This window comes from Nematostella vectensis, chromosome 15, assembly GCF_932526225.1.
Source record: "Nematostella vectensis chromosome 15, jaNemVect1.1, whole genome shotgun sequence".
Lineage (NCBI taxonomy): Eukaryota > Metazoa > Cnidaria > Anthozoa > Actiniaria > Edwardsiidae > Nematostella > Nematostella vectensis.
Window position 1 is genome coordinate 7,470,692 of NC_064048.1, and position 24,439 is coordinate 7,495,130.

The following is a 24,439-nucleotide window of genomic DNA, read 5'->3' on the forward strand; positions in this document are numbered from 1 at the left end:
AGTAGCACACCTGTCAACTCTCAAGTCTTGATAAATTTTTTTTGGGGAGGAATGGGGTATATTCATTTTTTGGGGGAGGGGTGGGTATAACCTTGCAGGCGTTTGCTGTACAGAAAGTTCTCATGCACAAATCCTCTTATAGATCCCACAAGGGTGTTAAATAATTGCGCTAAGCAACCAAATTCTTGGCTTTAATGATTTTTTATAGAAAATAGACGAAATGTTGATTTTCTATAAATAATTTTTCGGAAGCGATAAAATTTGCTAAAAAGCGGGAGATCTGGTGCTCAACGCAAGAGACTACCGCCTAATCCAGAAGAGTTGACAGGTATGAAGTTGTGTACTGTAGCTACAACTAGGGGGAGTGCATATTGTATCCACAACCCCCGTTGACTGCTAAAAAGTGGGTAATTTCTTATTTAAAGATAATATTATCCTTATTGTTATGATATTAATACCCTAGGTTATCATAACTCAAAGAAGGTAGTTAATTCTGTGCTCGTTGATCTTTGCAATCATAGGTGGATTTATATATATATATATTTTGTTAACATTTGGCGTAGGAGTTAATGAACTAATCTCTTCGCTAAATACTCTCTACCTGGCCAGATCCCCCTTTTAGCTGACATGCTATATTCCAGACAACCTTTTGTACATGTTTTCTAAAAGACCTTTTCACAGTTATAATTGCAATACTTTGGGGGCCTGTGGTTTTCACCAAAAAAAAGCTCAAACAGTTTGCATGTTTCTTCTTCTGTCAAAAGCAAGTAAACAACAGAACACACTTAAGACAGCAGCATTTTATAAAATCTATTCAATACTTTATAGCATTCCTGACAAAATACTCCCACTTGAGCCTCTCTTTTGTGTAAAACCACAGGCATCCCAAGTATTGTGTTTCTATGGTACCACAAAAAGTTGATTAATACATTTATTTCATTTTAAGGCAAGCAGTTGGAAACCACCATGACTATCACTCACCATCAACTTCTAATAACGACACAAATGCAAATCATGTTGAGGAAAAGAACCAAAATCCTTGTACTGATTCTGATGTTTGTGACTGGACGGTAAGTGGGTGCAATAAAATGGTGTGTGCCAATGAAAGAACCATCGTTTTAGAGATCAGGGAATGGTACATTGAGTGTGGTGATACAGACCTGGTTTAGCGACACTCTTCTCTTTGTGTACCGTTCCAAATGCAGATGCATGCAAACGAAGCAATTAAATTGTTCTATGCTCGTTTGCATTTGGAACCATACATAAAAAGAACTGTGTTTGTCCTACATGGCCGAAGGGTACCAGGAAACAGTACATTATGCACATTTTGTTATCTGGAAGTGGTACAATGTGCCAATAAGGGTACCAGGAAATGAAACAGTATGCAAATTTTAGTTGTATGCTGATTTGGATATCTGTCAATAGTACAGTATGTCAATAGAGGTACAAGAAATTGTACAATATTGATGGTATTTGAAAATGGTACCTCATGCTGATATACTGTAGGTAAGAGTAGCAGATCTATGGCAGGTTTTACCCCCCTTTGGGCTGCTTTTATTTATTGTTTTTATTGTGCCTGTTCATTCCAAAATTGTTACGGTAAAATAATGACGAAAATGTTTGGGTCAACCCCCCTGGCAAAGAGCTAGATTTGCCCCTGGGTGAAAGGAAATGGTACAGTTTGCTGACAAGGGTACAGTATCTGGTGTATGTCGAGGTGGTAAATGGTACATTATGCTGACATGGCTTCTAGAAAATAGTACACATATGCAGACATGGGTATCTGGAAATGGTACTTTATGATGATATACTGTACTGTTGTTACCAGAAAATAATAAAGTATGTTGATATATCTGGAAATGTATTCCAGCTTTTATAACTAAAAATACTATCCAAATATGTATTTGTTGTTTGGCCCTTTTCCTCCCTCTCCTTTTCACATGATCTGCTAAATTTTCTTATTTATTTTGTTTTCTAGGATAATGCCATAAATGGAAAACACATGTGGGTGGACTCTGAAGCGTCTGGGACCCTTTGCTACTTATATGATTTTGACTGTGTAGTAAGTATAATTGATTAGCGTGTGGCTTGAAATTATTTGACAAAAACCCATCACACTTGCCTACTCAAAAGTCTTCTCTATTGTTTATCGGGCTCTGGGACCCAGCAATCTTTAAGTCTTTCATTGCCATAACGCCCTGAGACGCCTGTAAAATATAGGTCCAATTCCAAAACGTCAAAAATGCAAACTAAACATCACCAGACCCGGATACTCATAGATTCATCCAAGGCATAGACGACCTTCAAAAGCACATCTAAGCAATGTAATAGAATTTACTTTTTTTTCAAAATATCAACCTTGATTTCTGACCAATTCGTAAACAAATGCTTAAACATAGAAACATTTCTTACCAAAAAAGACACAAATTTCCGAACTACAAATAGAGACAAGCAAACACAGATCAAATCACAAATAGATACCTTTATTGCGCTCCGTCAGGTCCCATTTTGCAGCAATCAGTCACAATAATCAATGCTAGAACCATGTTTAGCCTATTTTGCATGCCTGCACTGCATCATGGGAGTCTTGGCAACACCTTGACAGACAGGCGGGCAATGTCCTCCCCCACAATCATAACATTTTTTTATAAGTCTCTTTGCCCTGAAGCCAAACAAAACATTTCCAGGTCCAAGGAACCCAGAATAAGCCTGAAAACAATTTTTGAATAAGGTTGGGTAGCAAAGATGGTCCACATTGGAGAGTATGAGGCCATTCACCAGAAAATTCCTTTCTCACTTGGTGAAGCCCAGACAAGGAATAATCCCACTGAATCAACCTCAGCATGCAAACATCCATAAGCACAGCATTAATTATGCCCAAAAAGACTTCATGATGTCCTAAGGCACTCTCCAGATGTGAAAAAGCTCTAATTTTTAAGCAAATTACAAGCAAAACTGCTGTAAGGCACCGCAGTGCATTGTTGGAAACTTCAAGGCATACCGTCTTGGGTCAGCGGTAGCTTAGCTTAACTGGTAGTGTTGGACTTGAAATATAGGGGGAGGTTTCTGTTTTCAGTCTGTTTTTCTTACAATGTTGCTCAAAAGTACTCAGGAGTGAAAGGGTTAACCCACCACCCCTAGTTTTTAATCTAATTAACTAGGCCTTAATAGACTTTTGATGTGAGATACACCATTGAAATGGATAACACATATGCCATTTTCAGCAAGTGAATATCTTTTACCTAGAAAATAGAATTTTTTTTACTTGGACATGGCTTGGCTCAATGATAGAGCTGATATGCATAGCTTTTTAAAAAAAATGCCCTAAAATCCATCAGATTCAGGCAAGGTTCTGTTATAAGAGCACTTTGACGGTGAATGTACAGGAAACGTATCTAAAGTGGGTTCACACTGCTGCTTTGAATTTACAAAGGCAAATATTGTTATGGAATTTGGGCTTCCTGTGGTTTCCCCAATGGTTTTAACATAAAAATTATCTGGTAGATATTCTACCATATAACTTAATGAGGCTTGCTTGTCTATCGACTAGAATTTGCATACACTGTTGACAGCCCCTAAGCTTGCCATAAAACCTTTCTTCTAAGACAGGAAGGCAAAAATATATATTTTTATGTGTTTGGTTATGTCTTTCATTGCCATAACGCCCTGAGAAGCCTGTAAAATATAGGCCCAACTCCAAAACGTCAAAAATGCAAACTGAGCATCACCAGACCCGGATACTCATAGATTCATCGAAGGCATAGACGACCTTCAAAAGTGCATCCAAGCAATGTAATAGAATTGACTTTTTTGTCAAAATATCAACCTTGATTTATGACCAATGCGTAAACAAATGCTTAAACTTAGAAACATTTCTTACCAAAAAAGACACAAAATTCCGAACTACAAATAGAGACAAGCAAGCACAGATCAAGTCACAAATAGATACTTTCATTGCGCTCCGTCAGGTCCCATTTTACAGCAATCAGTCACAATAATCAATGCTAGAACCTCCATTAGAAGCGAGTCACCATGTTTAGCCTATTTTGCATGCCTGCACTGCATCATGGGAGTCTTGGAAACACCTTGACAGACAGGCGGGCAATCTCCTCACAAATCCAATCTCCAAACAAAACATTTACAGGTCCAAGGAACCCAGAATAAGCCTGAAAACAATTTTTGAATAAGTTTGGGTAGCAAAGATGGCCCACATTGGAGAGTATGAGGCCATTCACCAGAAAATTCCTTTCTCACTTGGTGAAGCTCAGACAAGGAATAATCCCACTGAATCAACCTCAGCGTGCAAACATTAATCATGCCCAAAAAGACTTCATGATATCCTAAGGCACTCTCCAGATGTGAAAATCTGTAATTTTTTAGCAAATTACAAGCAAAACTGTTGTAAGGCACCGCAGTGCATTGTTGGAAACTTCAAGGCATACCGTCTTGGGTCAGCGGTAGCTTAGCTTAACTGGTAGTGTTGGACTTGAAATAGAGGGAGAGGTTTCTGTTTTCAGTCTGTTTTTCTTACAATGTTGCTCAAAAGTACCCAGGAGTGAAAGGGTTAATCTTGTGGCACTCCCCAAAGGCTGTGAGTTTTAGCAGCTATAGAGAGAGAGCACTGGATCGCATGACAGACAAACAAATTATAGGATAAATGTGAGCGGTGTACTTTTAAATATGAATCAAAGTGAAGAATAGACATATACCAAACACACAAGGGTTAAAAATTAGTTTTTGATGCTGTATTATTGCTACAATGATTGGGTAAGGAATTCATCCCTACAACTTTTTGAATTTTTTTTTCTTTTCCCCCTTCCTTGTTCTTCTAGAAATCTGGAGCAAGAAAGAAATGTACAGGTAACTAAAGCCACTCTCTTATTGTTGTATTTATTTGAAAACGAGGTAATTGGTTTTTTTTTAATTTAAAAAAAATAATTTTTGATTATTATTGTTATTCGTTTTTTAAGCTAGGTTGAGCAATAATAGCATTGCACGATACTGCTAGAATACAGTAGTAGCACATCTTTTTATTTCGTTTGTTTCCAGCTTTAGCAGCAAACGTTTCCCAAAACATAGTCTACCCGTTTAATGACCTCTATCAACAATGGGCTGTTTTCCAGAAAATGGGCTCCCTGTGTTATTCAAGCATGAAAGTGTTCACGTCTGTGTTTGTTTACAGCCGTCTCACAATTTTGAAAGTTCTTGCTCGTTTCATGATAAAGCTTGAAGCCACTAGCCTAAAGGAAACATGTGAAACTTTCCATTTGACTTCAAAGTCCATCACCTGGAAAACAGCCCATTAGGCAACTTTTTCTAAACAGTTCCGATCTTTCTTTTCCAGCCTGTAAAATAGTAATTCACACAAAATGCATGGAAAAGCTAGAAAGAGTGAGTATTTTTATTTAATACTGTAGAATAAAACACGTCTCTCTTTCGTAACAAGCTTTAAAACGAAGCTTTGTTTTTACCACGTTTTGCATAAGAACACAATTAATTGCACTCATTTCTTTATATTTTACAGATAAATTTTATATGTAAAACTACATTTAGAGAAATACAGCCCAAAGGTGTGCATGAGGTAAGCAAAATGTGCTTAAAAAATGTCAATTACGCCTATTCTCCCACTACTGCGTTATGGAGTTTGTAGTCAAATGATTCTTGCGGGCTAATTGCCAACCCTCTTTGACCGTTTCCTTGGCGGCCACGGTAGCGGCCAATGAAAAGAAACCTTAATCCCCGGATCTTCCTTTATCTGTTTATGGTATTGTTAAAAACTTTACATTGTAAAGCCTATTGTAGTGTTTACTGTATTGCCAAAAGCTTACATGGTATAGCTTATTAGAGAGTTAGCGGTATTACGAAAAGCTTACATGGTATAGCTTATTAGAGAGTTAGCGGTATTACGAAAAGCTTACATGGTTAAGCCAACAGCTGTTTCTATTTTCAGAGCAACATGAGACATCATTGGGTCCATAGACGAAGACAAGATGGCCGTTGCGAAACTTGTGGCAAGGTTTGTCTTCAAATGTTTTTTTTTTTTTTCATAAAAAAAATGTTCAATCAGAGAAAATGCCGCGCCGAGAAACTAGAGTTTGTACCATCAGCCAGTAATCTCACCAGTATTATTACGACGTGTGTCAAACAAGGGATTTAAGAAGTGTTTATGTACCTTGTAGTGTAAATACTTATCAGGACAGTACACCAACAACTGGTATTCGACTACGGTGTTCGCTTAACTTTCGTCTTTTATAAGACTTCTTCAGGGCAGACTCCTCGAAGAAGTCTTATTAAAGAAGAAAATTTGGCAGGATCGAATACCAGTTTTTAGTGTATTGTATTTATTCTTCTGGTTGGGAACACGACTATTTAGGCTTTTTGGATTTTTTAGTTACAGGACGATATATTTGCGATTGGAGCAATGTTATCGAACTAGTTTCCAGTGACGCGTGCACAGAAATAGAAAGGCTATGTAAACGAGATTGCCATTCTACACGATTAGCGATGTAGAAGAAACAATAGCCAGGCTGGGGTCATGGGACGAAAAAAGGCTGAGGGCAAACACCAGTGACTGATCCAAAAGTTCCAGAAAGGGGGGCCGAATCAAGAGTTTCAAGAAAGAGGGCCCCCGGATTCATTGTTCTTCTGTGAATTCCTTATATTCCTTGTTATTTTAAGCCAAATATCTGAAAATAGGGAGGAGGAGGGGGGGGGGGGGGTGGTGGGGCTCAGCCCTACCATAGATCCGCCCCTGAACACCGTTATTTTCATGTGCCGTCACAAATGAAGATGGAGTAAATTGACCAAGTTAGTTGTTTCATGGTTCATTTGGAACTGTGCATGAAAATAGCGGAGTTTGCCTCAGGCCTAGGAGTGTGGACGGGGACGGAGCGTAGAGAGAATCGAAGTGAAGTGGAAACATGCATATCGTCTCTTGTTCTCCCTACATACAGCAAGTGGAAATAGTAAGCTCGTAGAACGTATTTGAATTCGTTTCTTCCTTTTTACAGTCTTTTCAACACATGCTGTCATTTCAAAGTAAGGTGAGGTAGTACCTATTTTATTTTAAATATTGGAATACCTATTTTATTTTAAATATTGATAAGTTTTCAAATTTATTTAGACTTATTTTCTTTTCAAATCAGTAAACAATATAACATAATTAAACAGACAATCAACGTGTTTCTTATTTGGACACATTGTAGGATATAATCTCAATCAGCTGCTCATGGTGCAAAGTCGCGGTACGTATTATGCTTTTTTCCTACCCCAGGGTTCAATATTCTCCGAACTATTGCCGATGATTTCCAACAGCTAAATCGCCTTATTGCTTTTTTTATTCAAAACCCTTAAAGCGTTTTCATTGGCTAGCACTGAAATGATTTCAAATCACGCCACCTCTTCAAAAGGCACTGACCAATCAAGAAAGACATCTAATTCCGTAAGATTGAATGACGGAAGCCAGAAAGCGGTTTAGCTGTTGACGACAATTCACAGAATATTTAAAATCGCAGTAAAACTCGTAGTTGGAAACCTGCCTGGCACTGTGTCAGCGTTCTCGCTTTTTTATCCACAATTTTAAAGCCCTGGAAAAAAATGCCATCATCACCTAACATTGCTAGTTAAGTCTGGCTCGACTGACCACAAGAGAAGTGAAATGTTTGGGAACTGCTTTCCAACAGTGTTAAGAAAAACTGCATAACATTGTTGGACATTCAAACGGAGGTCTCTTTAAGTTGCAGTGCATTCTTAATTGAAGAGACCTACGGTAAAATACCTACTGGGGGCGCAAGAAAACCCTTCGACAGTGACTGTTCACCGTGGCAATACTTACGAACAATACACACAGGGGGAACTGATTGATTGATTTTGAGCCTTCCGCACCAGTACTACTGGTGGAAGTTGTATACAAGTATACAACAACAATGCTGCCTCCCCTCCCCCCCCCTCCCCCCCCCTCCCCTCCCCTCCCCTCCCCTCCCCTCCCCTCCCCTCCCCTCCCCTCCCCTCCCCTTCCCATATCAAAATATTAGCCATAGTATTACAAAACCACCAGGCTGCAGGTTTGAAACCTTTTTACCTTTGTATATGTTTAGTATCACAACAAAGATGAGTGCTTCAAAGTTGATAGAATCGAAGAGCTTTGTGATCTTGGGGTCCATTCAAATGTAATAGTGCCACCGTCGTGGGTCGTAAAGATTCCTAAAAAGGTATTGAGATCCTACTATAGACTTCCCTGCTAGCAGAGGCCTCTATTCTCTGTATTTCGCTTGGCTGAGGTTTGCGAGGGAAAGAGACCTCTGCCATACAGTAGGTCGAAACTGTTTTCGTTGCCATGCGTGAGCGTTTCTAAGAGACCGCATGACGTGCCAAAACCTGTACCATCGCACGAAAGCGGTAGAGAGTCAATGATAACCGTCACGAATATCAAAGTGGTGCTAGTCAATAGCAAGTCATATCAGTCTATGGAAGTACACTGCCAAACTCAAAGCATGGCAAGCCATGGCACACCATGGCAGTGTAAGGCAAAACATTGCCATGACGTGCCATTGGATGCCATACTAAACGCAAATTATAAATCAAACTCCGGTTAGTTCTCCACTTCGAAAGAAAAGGAAACAACTGGTCAATTTTAATCGCCTAAAACGTCACAGTGAACAGCAAACGCAGCAAAAACGAGTTTTGTCATGTTTGTGGGATAAATTTCAAGACATCTGGGCAGGCGAGTTTCTTCAATGTAAATATCGAACAGTTGGACTTGAAAAAAATGTTACCAAACTTTTTGGTAAACTTAGATCAGCTTTTTCCAAAAGAATGTAAAAAAAGCTGTAAACGCAAATTGACTTGGGAGTCAAAAGAAAAAAAATTCTGAATAAAGATAAGGCATTAAATGGATTATTTATAATTCGTCGTGTGATATCTACCGAGGACGTCGTTTCAAATGCGGGCTTATTATCCCGCAGCAGATATACGCTTCACGAATGCGCTAGTCATTGTTGGCTGAAATAGTGGCCAGTAAACAATGAACGGAGCATGCGCTCTGGATCTTCCCGTCCACGATCGTGGACGGCGGTTTGATCAAACAAAGTTTCGACCCATGGCAGAGGTCTCTTTTCCTTGCGAACGCCAGCCCAGCGAAATACAAAGAAAAGAGGCCTCTGCTAGCAGAAAAAAAATAGACGTTATCAAGACTTAAAAAATATTACCCGTTATAATAAAATTTTTACAGTAAAATTTAATTGAAGATCTTTTTTTTTTCTGGGAAGCACGGATGACATGATGTGATGACGCGTTACCCTCATACCGCTGTGACCAGATTTTAAGATGACATCTTATTGGTCTTTGTTTTGCAGGGTCGGTCATTTCCGACGAAAAGAAACAGTTTTAAGAAAAAGTCAATAAAACGACGGTCGACAAAGGTAAGCAATGATTTATAATCAGGTGTCACGATAATATAAGCCATTTCTTAATTCTTCTCTTTTTCTTCTCAGGAACGCAAGCCGTTCGTGGTGAGTCAAAATCCATTGGTCCGAATTTCATGATTGTTGTTTTGTTGTTGAACGATCATGACTCTTATGATCGCGGCTTTAGCGAGATGGTTCAGTGGTACGGGCTTCGTCCCTCCCAAGGTCCATTGGTCCAAATTTCATGATTGTTGTTTTGTTGTTGAACGATCGTGACTCTTATGATCGCGGCTTTAGCGAAATATGGATGGTTCTGTGGTACGGGCTTCGTCCCTCCCAAGGTCCATTGGTCCAAATTTCATGATTGTTGTTTTGTTGTTGAACGATCATGAATCTTATGATCGCGGCTTTAGCGAGATATGGATGGTTCAGTGGTACGGGCTTCGTCCCTCCCAAAGTCCATTGGTCCGAATTTCATGGTTGTTGTTTTGTTGTTGAACGATCATGACTCTTATGATCGCGGCTTTAGCGAGATATGGATGGTTCAGTGGTACGGGCTTCGTCCCCCCCAAGCAAGGGGACCAGGGTTCAGGTCTCACCGCATGACAGGTTCTGCAATATGGTTCTGGATTCCGGATCCTAGTGTGTGGATTCCTGATTCCATGTGTTTTTTTTCCCAGTGGATTCCGGATTCCGTATTCGTAATTCAGGATTCCTGTATTCCGGATTCCAGCTTAAGTCTTGGATTCCAGATCCTAGTTTGTGGATTGCGGATTCCAGTAGCATGGATTCCGGATTCCAAGTCTCATTTTTTCATGGATTCCTGTTTACCTGTGATGGGCGACAGGTCAACGCGGGCCAGGTCAACTTGGAATGTTTTCAAAGGTGTAAACCTGGCTCTACATTTGGGACTGTGAATCCCTTTTCTTCTTGGGATAAGGACGTTGACCCGGAGGCCCTGTTCTTCGTCGCACTTTATTCACTTACTTACTAATCCACCAATTCGCATTTTTCATTTCATGCGCCAAGTGCTATCCGTGGCCACATGTCAGGTGCGAGAAACATACTATCTAAAACGTCATGAACATTATCAGCAATCAGAAAATCCTGTTCTCGCATGCCAATTGGCTAATTTTCTTAAATCTTTGCCCAAGTGGCCACGGTAGCGCGCGTCGAGATCTTAGAAGCGGCACCGCACTTTGTGATTACAAGTAGGAACCAGAAAGGTCTGCAGTGTTTATTACGTCTTTACTTAAGTCTTATTTTTTTGTTATAATGTCGCCGTTGATGTCCGTTTCAGATCAAGCCGTCGGGGTCCGCGAATAAAAGGCCCCTCGTGGTGTTCATTAATCCCAAAAGCGGTGGCAACCAGGTGAGTCTGTTATTCATTTTTTTTTTGTTAAGTTCGTAGGCTAGGTGTTTATTGTTTAGGGAGCCCAGGTGGCGCAGTTGGCAGAGCGTCGCTCTGTAGTGCCTGTGCTTCTCACCACAGGTTTCCCGGTCGCTCTGTAGTGCCTGTGACTCTCACCACAGGTTTCCCGGTCGCTCTGTAGCGCCTGTGCCTCTCACCACAGGTTTCCCGGTCGCTCTGTAGTGCCTGTGTCTCTCACCACAGGTTTCCCGGTCGCTTTGTAGTGCCTGTGCCTCTCACCACTGGGTTCCGGGTTCGATTCCCGGTTCCTACGTGAGTTGAGTTAGTTGGTCTCGCCTTTGCTCCGAGGGTTTTTCTCCGGGTTCTCCAGTTCCCACCCTCCACAAAACCAACAATTTCGATCCTAGCTGGTTCCATGGTCAGACATGAGTTGTATGGCGGCTTGCCTGAGGCCCATTCTCATGCCTTAAACTCGATCACGTCTGAATCTGCGCTCTTGTAATTCAGCATATAGCTGCGACAAGAGTGATAAGCTACTCCTATTTATTTATGTATTTATTTTATTAAAATATTCTAAAAAAATGCGAAAAAGCTCAATATTTATTTGGCCTTATATGGTGTTTAGAATTCCCAACGCGAGAGAGTTTTAAAGCCACATTTTTGAGGTTCAGTTGGCCTTATGTGGTGTTTAGAATTCCCCAAAGCAGTTGCAAGCGATACCCAAAAAAACAATCGCAGCGTTTATTGTATTGTCTAAGACAGGTTGACGAATCACTGCACGTGATGCATCACCCTTGGCAGTACGACCAATGAACGCGCGCGTTTTATCAGCCTTAACCTTAACTTTTGTTTTTCTTACCAGGGTCTTAGAATAATGCACAAGTTCCAGTGGCTGCTTAACCCGAGACAGGTATTCACCTTCCCCACTACTTCCCACAACACTTTGCGACGTGCGCGTGAAACCAAGGATTAAAACACACTTTGGCATCTTGTTTACAATTTTGACGCCTGACCTCGGTTTCACGTGCGCGTCGCAAAGTATTGTGGGAAGTTGACTTTTGTAGGAGGGCCTCCCTTATTCTTTGGTGCTGGGATTTTATAATGACCCTTCTTTTTTTTTTTAGGTGTTTGATTTGTCAAGGGAAGGACCAAGAGAAGGGTAGGGAACCGTCCCAAATGCATGCAAATTAATATGTGACAACTGGAGATAATACAATTGACCTCGTTAATTTGCAATATTTACATTCGGAACGGTACATGTAAAGTACGGCGTCTAAACTAGGCCTTGTTTCTCTGCGCACTTAAAGAATACAATGGTAGCGCTCGCTTAAACCTTGCGTCTGTGCCGTCGTAGACTATCCACCGTAAATCTTATGGTCCGTATTGGTGCCCTATTGTAATTTTGATTGTACCACCCCACTCTTATTCCTCCGGTGAAGTACTCTGGGTAAAAGCTTTATTGGTGTCTCCTTATTTAGTCTAGAACTGTACCGCAAAGTCCCGAATGTGAGACTTCTCGCGTGTGGCGGGGATGGCACGGTAAGCGTCCAAGTAAAGTCCAAATATGATATATATATGTATATGCAGAACGCTAAGTGATACTAAGTGAAGTGCAGGCTGTTAAATGTAAACGAGGTTTGTAGCGCACGTTTTCGGTTTGCGCCTGTGCTGACCACATTCACAAGACATCGCAGGCTCATAGCCAGTATTTTGAACGAGGTGGGGGGGGATTGCTCGAAAGAATTCAAAATAGCAATTTACAAATGAAGTCTGATATGTTATTGACGATATTTAATTGAAAATATATTGGTTATTTGCTTGAATTAGCCGATGGAAATGGATGCTTTGTGTGACTCGACATTGAGCGGGAGCATAAAATGGCGGCGTGATTGGCCTTCTTTAAGTTCTTTTATTGTATTTTTTTGCCTGCCTTTCTCCTCAATCTAAACACCTGGATGTGTCATTTGACTATGCAGACTTGCTTGTTTAAAACCCGCGGATAATTGTAGTTTTTCCTTTAGGTTGGATGGATTCTTTCCGAACTTGATAAACTCAAATTCAACCCGAGGCCCCCTGTGGCGATACTACCGTTGGGGACTGGGAACGATTTGTCTCGAGCCCTCAACTGGGGTGGGGTAAGTAAAACCGCAAACCTGTTTAACCTGTCAAGGATTTCTGAACTTGGTCGGTTATGGAAAAGTCGCTTTCGAGAACTTACAATTACGAGTTAATTTGGCAATCAAAGTATGTATTTGAAATTGTAGTCGTTATCGGAGCTTGGTCGGTTACAAAAGGTGTCGTTCATAGAGTGGCACCTGGGGAGAAGGGGGGCATAAAAGGGGAATAATGGTTGTGATACGGGTAGAGGTAGGTGGCAGGGGTGAGGGCGGGAGGGTCATTGTGGAGATAATGCTATGTTGAGTGGAGATGGACTATAAGGAGTGTACGGGATAGTGATGCAATTGTTCTTACCACGGCGTATAGGGTGAATGGGAAGATTAAGGAGGAGGTAGTGGGTAGGGAGGTATAGACCGGAAAACAAAAAGGCTGATAAGGGGTAAGGTGTACACGCTGGTGGAGAAAGAAGTGAGTTAAAATATAATGAAAACAACTGTGTTACAAGTTGTTACTTTTCTCTTGGAAAGTGCCTGTCGCAAAAATGTTTGATTATCGTGATGAATAAAACAGCGATTTTATGTGTTCAGGGCTATGCTGATGAGCCGCTTTCCAAGATATTAACCCATGTGGATGAGGGAAGTGTAGTGCAACTCGACAGGTATGGTAATGGTACTTGTAGTGTTGATGGTGATAGTGATGATATGGTGGTGATGAAGATGATGGTGATTAATCCACGTGGAGGAGGGAAGTGTAGTGCAACTCGACAGGTATGGTAATGGTACTTGTAGTGTTGATTGTGATAGTGATGATATGGTGGTGATGAGGATGATGGTGATTAACCCATGTGGAGGAGGGAAGTGTAGTGCAACTCGACAGGTATGCTAATAGTACTGGTAATGATGGTGGTGATGGTGATGAATTATAATGATGACGACGATGTTGATGGAGATGATAATGAGATGAAGTATGATGATAATGATGGTGATGGTGATAATGCTGATGATGGTGGTGATGATGGAGATGATAATTAGATGAAGTATGATGATAATGATGGTGATTGTGATCGTGTTGATGATGGTGATGGTGATGGCGACTACGATTAATATTTTGGTTATGGAGAATCTTAGAAATGAATCGAAATATAATGTACAAATATGTAATGACAAACATCGCTCTACTTACTGTTTTATTGATTTATCTTTGTTTAAATAATGTGTTTCACAGGTGGGACCTTGAAGTCGTTCCAAGCGGCTATACAGACGGGGAAATCGCAGAGAGTCGGGTACAAATATTTTTATTATTATTCCATGCTTAGTCAAATCAATCCATTCCCTGACATCCGCCGGATGTCAGATGCTTTAAAAAGTGGCAATCGCACCAGTTTACTTCCGGATGGCCGGCGGAAACCTCAAGAGACAAGAGACAAAATAAACTATAATAATATGTGGGTAATATGCGGGCCATCTGCTCTAAATTATCAATCACATCCTCAAAGAAACTTCCAATAGACACACTGCTTTCAATATTTTGAAATATTTTTCGCGTTTTCCGTTAAAAATCATCGGAGATTGTTACGTAATCGACCCGGAAGCTGGAACTGGTGACTTAGCCGCTTTAATCGTGGTCGTGAGGCGTTGTAATGAGGGGAACCCTGTGCAAATATACTAGTACTACCCCAACCTTTTGTTTTTCTTATTTGTTTCTGACTTTGTTCACTTTGTCAACAGCTCCCCCTTAATGTGATGAACAACTATTTCAGCCTTGGTTTTGATGCTGAGGTTTGTCTCGAATTTCATGAATCCAGAGGTATGAACTCACAAATACCTTGCCTTTTTATGTCAGTATTTTGCCAACCCTCGCCAACGATCTCGAACCATAAAAACCTTTTTGCTGTTACTATTCAAACTGTAAATTTCTTCAAAAAGTGATTTTGCTTTTTGATTTGTATTTGTTAAAAACAATGTTTGATTGGCCAATTCGAAATATATCTTCTCTTTGTTGATCACTCAAAACAAAATGGTTTGTGATAGTTCGCCGAATACTGAGAAGTGTTTTTAGTGTCTTTCTCTTAGTGTACCGTCAAAATGTTTAGAATCTTTGTTGACCCGATAGACTTAACCACTTTACGCCTGGCCATAGCGATCTGACCGGGCCTCCTGTTGTCTCGTCCCATTCCTTTCACTTCCTCATAGTTTAAAGCACAGGAATCCCGACAAGAACACCAGAGAATATATGATTAAGAACGCCTGGCCATAGCGATCTGACCAGGCCTCCTGTTGTCTCGTCCAATTCCTTTCACTTCCTCATAGTTTTATGTACAGGAATCCCGACAAGAACACCAGAAAATATATGATTAAGAACGCCTGGCCATGGCGATCTGACCGGGCCTCCTGTTGTCTCGTCCCATTCCTTTCATTTCCTCATAGTTTTAAGCACAGGAATCCCGACAAGAACACCAGAGAATATAATTAACAACGCTGTTTCCGTTCATAGAGGCTCATCCTGCAAAGTTTAACAGTAGAGTGAAAAACAAGCTTTTCTATGGCAAGGTATGTGGTTTGTTATGTACATGTAATTTATGTCACTGTCAGCGGCCATTTTGTCAGCCTAGCAGAATATTAAGCGTTAAGAAAGCATTCAATTTTATCGGTTGGTTGGAAAAGCGTATTTCGAACTCGAATTTTACAAGCGACTGGCGCACGAAATGATGTCCAGCGTGCGTGTTTTCCACCATTTATATCGCGCATTTCAAACAGACCACCACAGAAGTCCCTCTCAAAAGGCCAGTGCTTAGGCTGACGCTTTTCACTTCTAAATATTTTGTAAAATCTGTTGTAAGTAAAGTCCGTCTACCTTACAGGCAAGCAGTACGACGTTTATACAAGGGAAAGCCAAGGACTTTTACAAACATACGAAACTAGAGGTCAGGATTTATTACACAGTGTTGATTCATTGCTTTTATTGTTACAAATGAATTATTTCAAATCCGACTTGCGCTTCTGAAATAATTTATGACTTATTTCTTCAAACAATGGATGGCACCTCAATGTCTCTAGCTTGGCTCAAAGCTATTAAGGGGGGAGGGACAGTGGACCCCTGTACCCCTCACACTGCTACGGTCCTATTTCCCAGGGAAAATATTTTTTTGCTGACAATTCAGTATGATTTTCACAGTGTGATGGTGTTGACATCACGGAGAAACTTCTAGAAGCCAAACCAATGTGTCTATTGTTTCTCAACATATCAAAGTAAGTAATTAGTCAGTTAATAAATGGGACTTTGGGTGACTTGGCGTGGCATAATTACTTTTACATGATTACCTCTCAATTGACTAACTGAATTTGGCTTGTTGGCTCTAACATAAAATCTCAATTTTCAGATATAGCGCCGGCACCTCACCCTGGGGAAATCCTGGCAGAGACCATGTAAGTTCTAGGAATACATATATCTTATTAACAGAGTGCGCGGGCCGTACGGAGACCCAGAAGTTCGAGGTTCCATAAGTTTTCGTACCGCTCAAGCAAACATAAACAATAAAGATATTTATTATACAGCTGTTTGGAAAAAAAGCGTTGTTTCTAAGGGGTCGCCCACACTAACACGGATTCAAAAGTATCCGGATTCGTTTCGCCCAAAACGCATCACTTGATTCGCGTCCACACTATCGTTTTCGCAGCGTGTTCGCCTGGATCCAGCCGTCCACACTAACACGATTTTAAACGTTTGAAAACGCTGAAAGGTACGGGTGACGTAATTTTTATGATATGCGCATGCTCAAAGCAGCGCGCGCCTGCGAAATGACGCCATCGTTTTCATTTTGATACGGATTCGACCGTCCACACTACGGACCAAAGTATACGGATTCATTTTGATTCACTTTCGACAGCGTTTTCAAAAGTATCCGGATTCGCATGTTAGTGTGGACGGAAGGCCTAAACGTATCAAAAAGTATACGGATTCAAACGAATCCGTGTTAGTGTGGACGGCCCCAGAGCGGGGGTTGTGTGTACGTTACGCTAATCGACCAATGAAAGCGTGCATACAAATACTTAAATCTGGAACCAAATCTAAACTGCCGTCTCTTGTTCTGCAGGAGTTTTTACCGCAGAGAAGTGATGATGGATATATCGAAGTTCTGGCCCTGACATCTGCCACTCTGGTAAGATCACTGGGTGAGATTTTTAAATATTTTGCGTGCCCATGCGAAGTATGTGTGTTACCCAATCTCTTTCTCTAATTTGTGTTAGTATTTGAGATTCAGATCGTTAGAGTGCGTTTTTGACTGTATATGTCATAGGCGACCACACGTGTCGGGGGCCATGGTGAACGTCTAGCGCAGTGCAGGGATGTTATCATGACGACCTCCAAGTCCATACCCATGCAAGTCGATGGAGGTACGTATAAGGGGTATGACGTCTCAATGATGACGTCACAAAGATGCATGTGACGTCACATACAACCTCCAAGGCCATACCCATGCAAGTGGATGGAGGTACGTATAGGGCATGTCATAATAGTGATGACGTCACAAAGATGCATGTGACGTCACATGACAACCTCCAAGGCCATACCCATGCAAGTGGATGGAGGTACGTATAGGGCATGTCATAACAGTGATGACGTCACAAAGATGCATGTGACGTCACATGAATACCTCCAAATCCATACCCATGCAATTGGATGGAGGTACGTATAGGGCATGTCATAATAGTGATGACGTCACAAAGATGCATGTGACGTCACATGACAACCTCCAAGTCCATACCCATGCAAGTGGATGGAGTTACGTATAGGGCATGTCATAATAGTGATGACGTCACAAAGATGCATGTGACGTCACATGAATACCTCAAAATCATGAATACCTCCAAATCCATACCCATGCAAGTGGATGGAGGTACGTATAGGGCATGTCATAATAGTGATGACGTCACAAAGATGCATGTGACGTCACATGACAACCTCCAAGGCCATACCCATGCAAGTGGATGGAGGTACGTATAGGGCATGTCATAATAGTGATGACGTCACAAAGATGCACGTGACGTCACATGAATACCTCCAAGTCCATACCCATGCAAGTGGATGGAGGTACGTATAGGGCATGTCATAATAATGATGACGTCACAAAGATGCACGTGACGTCACATGACAACCTACAAGTCAATACCCATGCAAGTGGAAGGAGGTACGTATAGGGCATGTCTCAATGATGACGTCACAAAGATGCATGTGACGTCACATGACAACCTACAAGTCAATACCCATGCAAGTGGATGGAGGTATGTATAAGGGGTATGACGTCTCAATGATGGCGTCACAAATTTATATATAACGTCACATGACAACTTCCAAGGCCATACTCATGCGAGTCGATGGAGGTACGTCGAAATAAACACTTAAAGAATGTTCGCATGTCTTCTAACGTGAGACTCTGTAAAGCAAATCGACGTTGAGTTGTTATTTACTCATCAAGGATCTGCTTTTTTTTATTCCAGAACCTTGTCGACTTCAACCCTCTCGGATCCGAATCTCCGTGAGAAATCAAGCTGATATGATACAGAAAGTCAAGGTTAGTAACAATAAATGATTGTATTATCCCTTAAGTAAGAACTCTATATAAAGGACCCGCCCCCTTTGGTAACAAGAGTGCCCATGATATCGAGGTTTAATACAGAAACACAGTAAGAACTTGATATAGAGGACCCACTTTGTTGACGAAAGTATCCTTGATACTGCATTAAACCTACATATAATAATAATAATAATAATAATAATAATAATATATGTTTATTTCTACACCATTGCAGCCATGATAGCTGCAATGGTGTAGAAATAAACATATATTATTATTATTATTATTATTATATGTAGGTTTAATGCAGTAAGACAATAAGAACTCAATATAGATGACCTCCTTTGATAACAAAAGTACCCTTGATATGTAGCTTCAATGCAGTAAGACAGTAGAATTCAATAAAGAGACATAACAAGAGCGTCTTGGACTTCAACTAAATGGATGTTTAAATTTATGTTATCATTGGAAAACTATATACTGTGTCTTAAAGAATGTCGAACAACCTCCTTTGCTTTTGTTTACATTTAAAAAGAAATTCAACGGTTTATTTGCCCCAAAAAAATCCAAAATGATAATCAGTAAATACAATCAATAACTTGATTTAGGTATTTAATTGAAAATAACTCATTTATTTGAATTAGCCGAGTTTAATGGTTGTTTGTGTGACTGTTTTGTGTGGGAGTGTTAAAGCCGCATTGTCACCAGTTTACTTGCGGAGGTCCGACGGAAACCTCAACCGTTAAAGGACAAAAGAATCTATTAGAATCCGAGGTATTTAACAGGCCATCTGCTCTTAATTGTCAATCACATCCTCAAAGAAACTTCCAATAAACACACTGCTTTCAATATTTTGAAATATTTTTCGCGTTTTCCGTTAAAAATCATCAGATATTGTTACGTAATCGACCGGAAGTAAACTGGTGACAATGCGGCTTTAAATGGCGGTGTGATTGGCCTTCTTCAACTAATCATTAATTTTCTTTTCCAGAGGCGTGCACTTGGATCATCGGGGGAATCAGAGTAAGTAGCTATCACAAATTGGATTTCAGGGGGGTGGGCAAGGACGGTATCTAAGCTGACTCCTGTATACCCCTTCCCCCTCCCCCACCCTTTTTATAACCATACTAGAACCCTCACGCCCTCGGTATTTAGCACATTTAGCCTTTTCCCAGAGTCCATTGTTCAAATACGTTTGCCTGAGCTTCCCTAGACTTAAACCTGCCCTTCAGACCACCTCGCCTTATGTTAACACCACACCATCTCCTCACGTCCTCACGAAAATTATGAGAATTCTAATTCGCTGTTTTATATCTCCTTTTTCCAAGTTGTTCGTTCCTTCTCGTTGTTTAAGTGCCCACGTTAATTTTCACTAGACCTGCCCCAAGCCCCGAGCCGGTCAAAGTCAAGATATTCTGCGTGAACTTCAAGGATTATGAGCTTCATTGCTACGATATCAGGAGACTTCGAGAGTCAGGTAACAATGAAATGCCCATGGCGGATACGAGGAAAGGGTTCCTTGCACTGTTTAAAAAGTGATTTTAGTATTTTTTTTTGGAACTCTACAAACAGTCCTGTCATGTGGTATATCCAAAATAACTTCCCAGGTTTATCATACGACCATTCTTCTCTAAAATAAAAACAATCTTGTGATCTGAACGTTATGGAAATGAATACTATTCCACACTTGCTATTTTTTGCTATGATGACGTGTTGAATAAAATGTGAGCGCAATGACTTCTGGTACTCTTGTAGAAATACGTCATTATGCAGATAGGGTAACTCGAATAATTTTTTTTGTTTTCATAGCTACCGTCTTAACCACCACGTCCATTGAGCCCGATGCCGACCTGGAGCAGATGAGGGTCTGGATCGAGCGCTTTATCAGCGAGGAGGAAGAGAGCCAGGTATTGCGTGATAATTATTACGTGTTTAGACTAGCGTGACAATGTGGAATTTGAAAGTGCTGGGTGAGATTGTATCTATTGTTAAACACGAGGTTCCGGTATAAAAGGGTAAGACCCCTATCATATATTTAACAAATATAACTCATTTTTGCGTGCGTCTGTCCTCTAATAGATGCACAGATGACGTCACAGCGTGTCATACAAAAAAAAAGTACGCAACGAGATGCAGTCGAGTTGCGTGACTGTTGCTCATGGCACGCTGTGAAGTCTTCTGATTTGGGGGGCGCGTGCGCATGCGGCCTCCAGCGTGCGCGTGTCCTCTAATAACACATGGACCCTTAACCAATCAGAGCGCGCGATTAACGAGTGTAGTATAATTCATTTTAACCATTTATTGGCACGTTGCTGAGGTTACTTTGGTCTTGAATTCCCTTGATAATCCGTTTTTGCCAGACATGACATGTTAAATTTAATTTGATATGTCCAGTTCGATGAATACTTTTATTTCTTTCGCAGAAAACCATCTTGTCTGACGACTGGTGTTTCCTGGACAGTAAGTTTGGTCTCACTTATAACCATGAGAACAACTACAACTACAACGGCGATGAGGACAGCGACAACATCATTGACGACAACAACGATAACAAGGACGTTAACAACAGCAAAAACTATCATGACCAAACGACAGCAACAACTATAACAGCAACAAGAATATGTACGACAACAACAATGATAAGGACCGAAACAACTACAAGAAACATCATGACCAAACAACAACATTTATAACAGTAAAAACAACATGGACGACAACAACGATAAAAAGGACAAAAACAACAGCAAAAAACATTAACAAACAACAACAACAACTATAGCAACAACAACATCAACAAAACAGTAAGAACATTATTAACAACAATAGTAATAATCAACTAACAATTAAAAAGTCAATAACTTTGACAATAATAACAACTATAGCAACCATGGAAACAACGACAAAAACATAACAATATGCTATTGTGTGTGCGAAAGTTAGCTTGTAAAAAGATGTGTAAAAGGATGTGTCTTGTGTAGTGCTTTAGGCTGGTTCTCACTAGGACGCAAGCGCAAGCGTAAGCGCAAACGGAAGCGCAACACAAGTGAGAATCGGGCAAACATAACCGCAAGCGCAAGAAAATCAAACAGTTACGTTCTCTTGCGCTTGCTCTTGCGCATACGCTCCAGTGAGAATCGAAAAAAAAACTTGCGTTACGCTTGCGCTTACGTCCAAGTGAGAACCCACCTTTATCTCTAAGCGCTACACATGTGACTGACTTTTACTCTTGAGTTTTAGTACGGACTGCTGTACGCGGTTTGCATTTATAAGGTTGAGTTAATGTTGTAATCACGATCTTAAAAGATGGGTACAACGGGCCCCCGTTCCCCTGGCTTGAGAACATTATTCTTCGGTATCTTAGTGCAGCAAGTCTTACACTTTTCCTCGTCTCTTTACCCAGCTTCTTATCCAGATCGAGTTTACCGGGTCGACGTTGCACAGGTAAGATAATCATCATTAATTAACGGATCCTTGCTCTAAGGACACCTTTTTATTAAGGTCAAAAGCCCGATGAGAATGCATTTTCGGTATAACTTAACCGCATTAATAAGGACAACTTGCTATCAAGGTCATTCCTCAAATGCCCGATGAGACATACAGTTATTGCATTAAACTTATTACACTTATTGCATTAAACGTTGTCAGCGCGATTGGCGAATAGCAATTGCCAAATGGCAGTTCTACGACCGAAAGGTGTTTATGGGTAGTAATTATTTGTAAAAATAAAGGTGATAAATAAACTCAAGCGATGTCAGAACCATATATTAATTTCATTGAATGGATAGTAGTATGTTTTACATATATTTTCCGGAATTTGGAACGAATATTTTGGGATCCATGGGTCCTTTCGGTCGTGGAACTGGCATTTGACAATCGCCATTTGCCGTTTGCACTGACAACGTTTTTTGAAATAGGTGTATCCCATACATTTCTTTAATATTCAATCGATAAATAAGGACATATATCTATCAAGCCAGTCCTCAAATAACCGATAAGACAAAGTCCCATACATTTTGTTTGTAATATTCAACCGGAAATGCCAAGGGGATTGCAGATCCGCCAATGCAAATATATTTTTATAGCTGATGGGATAACAATAGCAGCTGAGCAAGCTTCATGCATTTTCTACCATGATGAATATTAACTGTTGATGATGATATTTGTGTTTAATGTGCCCTAATTGACAAAGAACCGGGGGGCGGGGGGTTAATGTGTTTCCTGTAATGTTCTTTTTAATGACCGCCTTTTCGCTTTCTCTTTAACAGGAAAATATCTACAACGTGGTGGACATTGTGGAGAAGGGAGTCTTCATCGTGGATCTGAAGGGCGGTAAAACGTAAGAACACAGCAAAACGTAATATCGCCACAAAGACGTATGATCGCATCGAAACGTAAGATTGCGGTAAAACGTATTATCACATTAGAACATGATCGCAGTAAAACTTAAGATCGCCTCAAAAAGTATGATCACAGTAGAACGTAAGATCGCGGTAAAATAAAAGATCGCTGTAAGGAGGAGTGATATTATATATCTAGTGGTTATATATCTAGACCTCCGTATTTCCTACTATTAGGGCGACGTTTTTTCACGTTCTTCGACTATTCCACAGGGTTACCAGAACCAGCTCATCAACTACTCCACCAACTTCTGTTAACCTAGCTCGGCGCGGTCTTCCTGTGGCACACTCCCAGGAGTCTTTGCGGGAGGATAGTGATGACGTCTTACAGACTTCTCTAATCACGCCTTTCACTCCAACGGGGTAATCTGTTTATTAAATTGATTATTACTTAGATACCATAAGAGCGGAGGGAATAATTGTTTTAGTCAAATCACACCTAGTAAGTTCATATATATAGCTAAACATGATTGGTTTGATCATTTGCCATTGTTTTCCTTTCATGCCCATCACTTTTCGCAACTGATAGGCTATAACTTAAAGCCAAATAGAAGTTCAACCAATCAGAATGCAGATGATATACCACTGGTATGATTTGACTGAGAGTACTACTATTATTCACCCTTTGAGAATTACTCCCTTGGTTGTTTCTTATGTTTTGCTCCTACAAAGGGCGTTTGCTCGCAACGTCAGCGAAACATTTGAAGTAGGACGCTGTACAATGAGCCCGTCGCCTCCTGGGAAGTATAGGCCATCGATTAGCTTTCGCAAGCACACACTGTTATGATCTTTCCTCTCTAACTACACCCAATTCCATCCCTGTTCCTTTATCTTTGCCTTTATATCTGTACTCTAAGTGTTTTTCTTTGTCGTCCTTCGATCCAGGAGTTTGACAGTTTCATAATTAAAAACTTATTTGATTACAGGAAGAAAGAGTTTGTGATTCCTGCTGAGGATGAAGTGTGGTATGTATACTATATCAAAGAATATCTATAAGCCACTCTCTTGTCATTGTTTATAATTGAAAATACAACGGTTTATTTGCAAGAAAACTTCAGTATTAGCATCCACGATTGAAGGCTGATAATTTATTAATAATATTCGGTTAAAAGTTTCTCAGTTACTTGCTTGAAATTCCGATGGAAATGGATGCCTTGGGTCACTCGATATTTTATGGGAGCAGACAGAGCAAAAAAATGGCAAGTTTTCCCAAAATAAGGTCTAATAAACTTGAATTTTTGCATAGAGGTTCCTTATGTTATGTAAACCAACATATCAAAAAGTATTTTTTTCTAATGGATTCGTCTTCGAGATATGAGGCTTGAAGTGCAATTTTCAAATGTTCAAAGTATCAATTCTCCTTGTTTTTAGAGAGAAGTCGGGCTCTGATCAGAAATTAAGCCAACTTTGCTCGCTATTATCTAAATTTCATATCTTCTAAATTTTTTTAAAAATTGGAATTAAGCTTTTGGTCAGAGAACTCCTTGTATGCGAAATCTTGAGCTTATATATTGAGAATTGGAAAATTTAATGCCATTTTTTCCCCTCTGTCGCGGGAGCATCAAATAGCGGC

The 24,439-nt window shown here is 40.4% G+C and overlaps 1 protein-coding gene across 3 annotated transcripts in view; it reads left to right on the plus strand.

Annotated features, from left to right (window-relative positions):
- Positions 1 to 24,439, plus strand: part of LOC5509861 (diacylglycerol kinase zeta) — a 30,940-nt gene that overhangs the window by 3,252 nt on the left and 3,249 nt on the right. For 2 of the 3 annotated variants that reach the window (XR_007306782.1, XM_032378878.2), the window contains exons 2-35: positions 947 to 1,070; positions 1,979 to 2,062; positions 4,833 to 4,860; positions 5,345 to 5,391; positions 5,525 to 5,581; positions 5,951 to 6,016; positions 7,011 to 7,043; positions 7,206 to 7,244; positions 8,097 to 8,210; positions 9,354 to 9,419; positions 9,492 to 9,509; positions 10,705 to 10,776; positions 11,639 to 11,686; positions 11,901 to 11,935; positions 12,255 to 12,315; positions 12,798 to 12,911; positions 13,482 to 13,552; positions 14,119 to 14,176; positions 14,622 to 14,700; positions 15,388 to 15,443; positions 15,755 to 15,817; positions 16,069 to 16,142; positions 16,274 to 16,319; positions 16,988 to 17,053; positions 17,192 to 17,288; positions 18,393 to 18,466; positions 19,461 to 19,492; positions 19,846 to 19,946; positions 20,279 to 20,376; positions 20,893 to 20,929; positions 21,870 to 21,910; positions 22,735 to 22,805; positions 23,080 to 23,229; positions 23,793 to 23,831. Coding sequence is in view for 2 of the 3 variants with exons in the window: in XM_032378878.2 (XP_032234769.2) it covers positions 947 to 1,070; positions 1,979 to 2,062; positions 4,833 to 4,860; positions 5,345 to 5,391; positions 5,525 to 5,581; positions 5,951 to 6,016; positions 7,011 to 7,043; positions 7,206 to 7,244; positions 8,097 to 8,210; positions 9,354 to 9,419; positions 9,492 to 9,509; positions 10,705 to 10,776; positions 11,639 to 11,686; positions 11,901 to 11,935; positions 12,255 to 12,315; positions 12,798 to 12,911; positions 13,482 to 13,552; positions 14,119 to 14,176; positions 14,622 to 14,700; positions 15,388 to 15,443; positions 15,755 to 15,817; positions 16,069 to 16,142; positions 16,274 to 16,319; positions 16,988 to 17,053; positions 17,192 to 17,288; positions 18,393 to 18,466; positions 19,461 to 19,492; positions 19,846 to 19,946; positions 20,279 to 20,376; positions 20,893 to 20,929; positions 21,870 to 21,910; positions 22,735 to 22,805; positions 23,080 to 23,229; positions 23,793 to 23,831 (2,259 nt within the window). In the remaining variant the exon portion in view is untranslated. Of the gene's footprint in view, positions 1 to 246; positions 329 to 946; positions 1,071 to 1,978; positions 2,063 to 4,832; positions 4,861 to 5,344; positions 5,392 to 5,524; positions 5,582 to 5,950; positions 6,017 to 7,010; positions 7,044 to 7,205; positions 7,245 to 8,096; positions 8,211 to 9,353; positions 9,420 to 9,491; positions 9,510 to 10,704; positions 10,777 to 11,638; positions 11,687 to 11,900; positions 11,936 to 12,254; positions 12,316 to 12,797; positions 12,912 to 13,481; positions 13,553 to 14,118; positions 14,177 to 14,621; positions 14,701 to 15,387; positions 15,444 to 15,754; positions 15,818 to 16,068; positions 16,143 to 16,273; positions 16,320 to 16,987; positions 17,054 to 17,191; positions 17,289 to 18,392; positions 18,467 to 19,460; positions 19,493 to 19,845; positions 19,947 to 20,278; positions 20,377 to 20,892; positions 20,930 to 21,869; positions 21,911 to 22,734; positions 22,806 to 23,079; positions 23,230 to 23,792; positions 23,832 to 24,439 lie in introns of those variants that run through there. The other variant, XM_048722855.1, reaches the window with a different exon arrangement.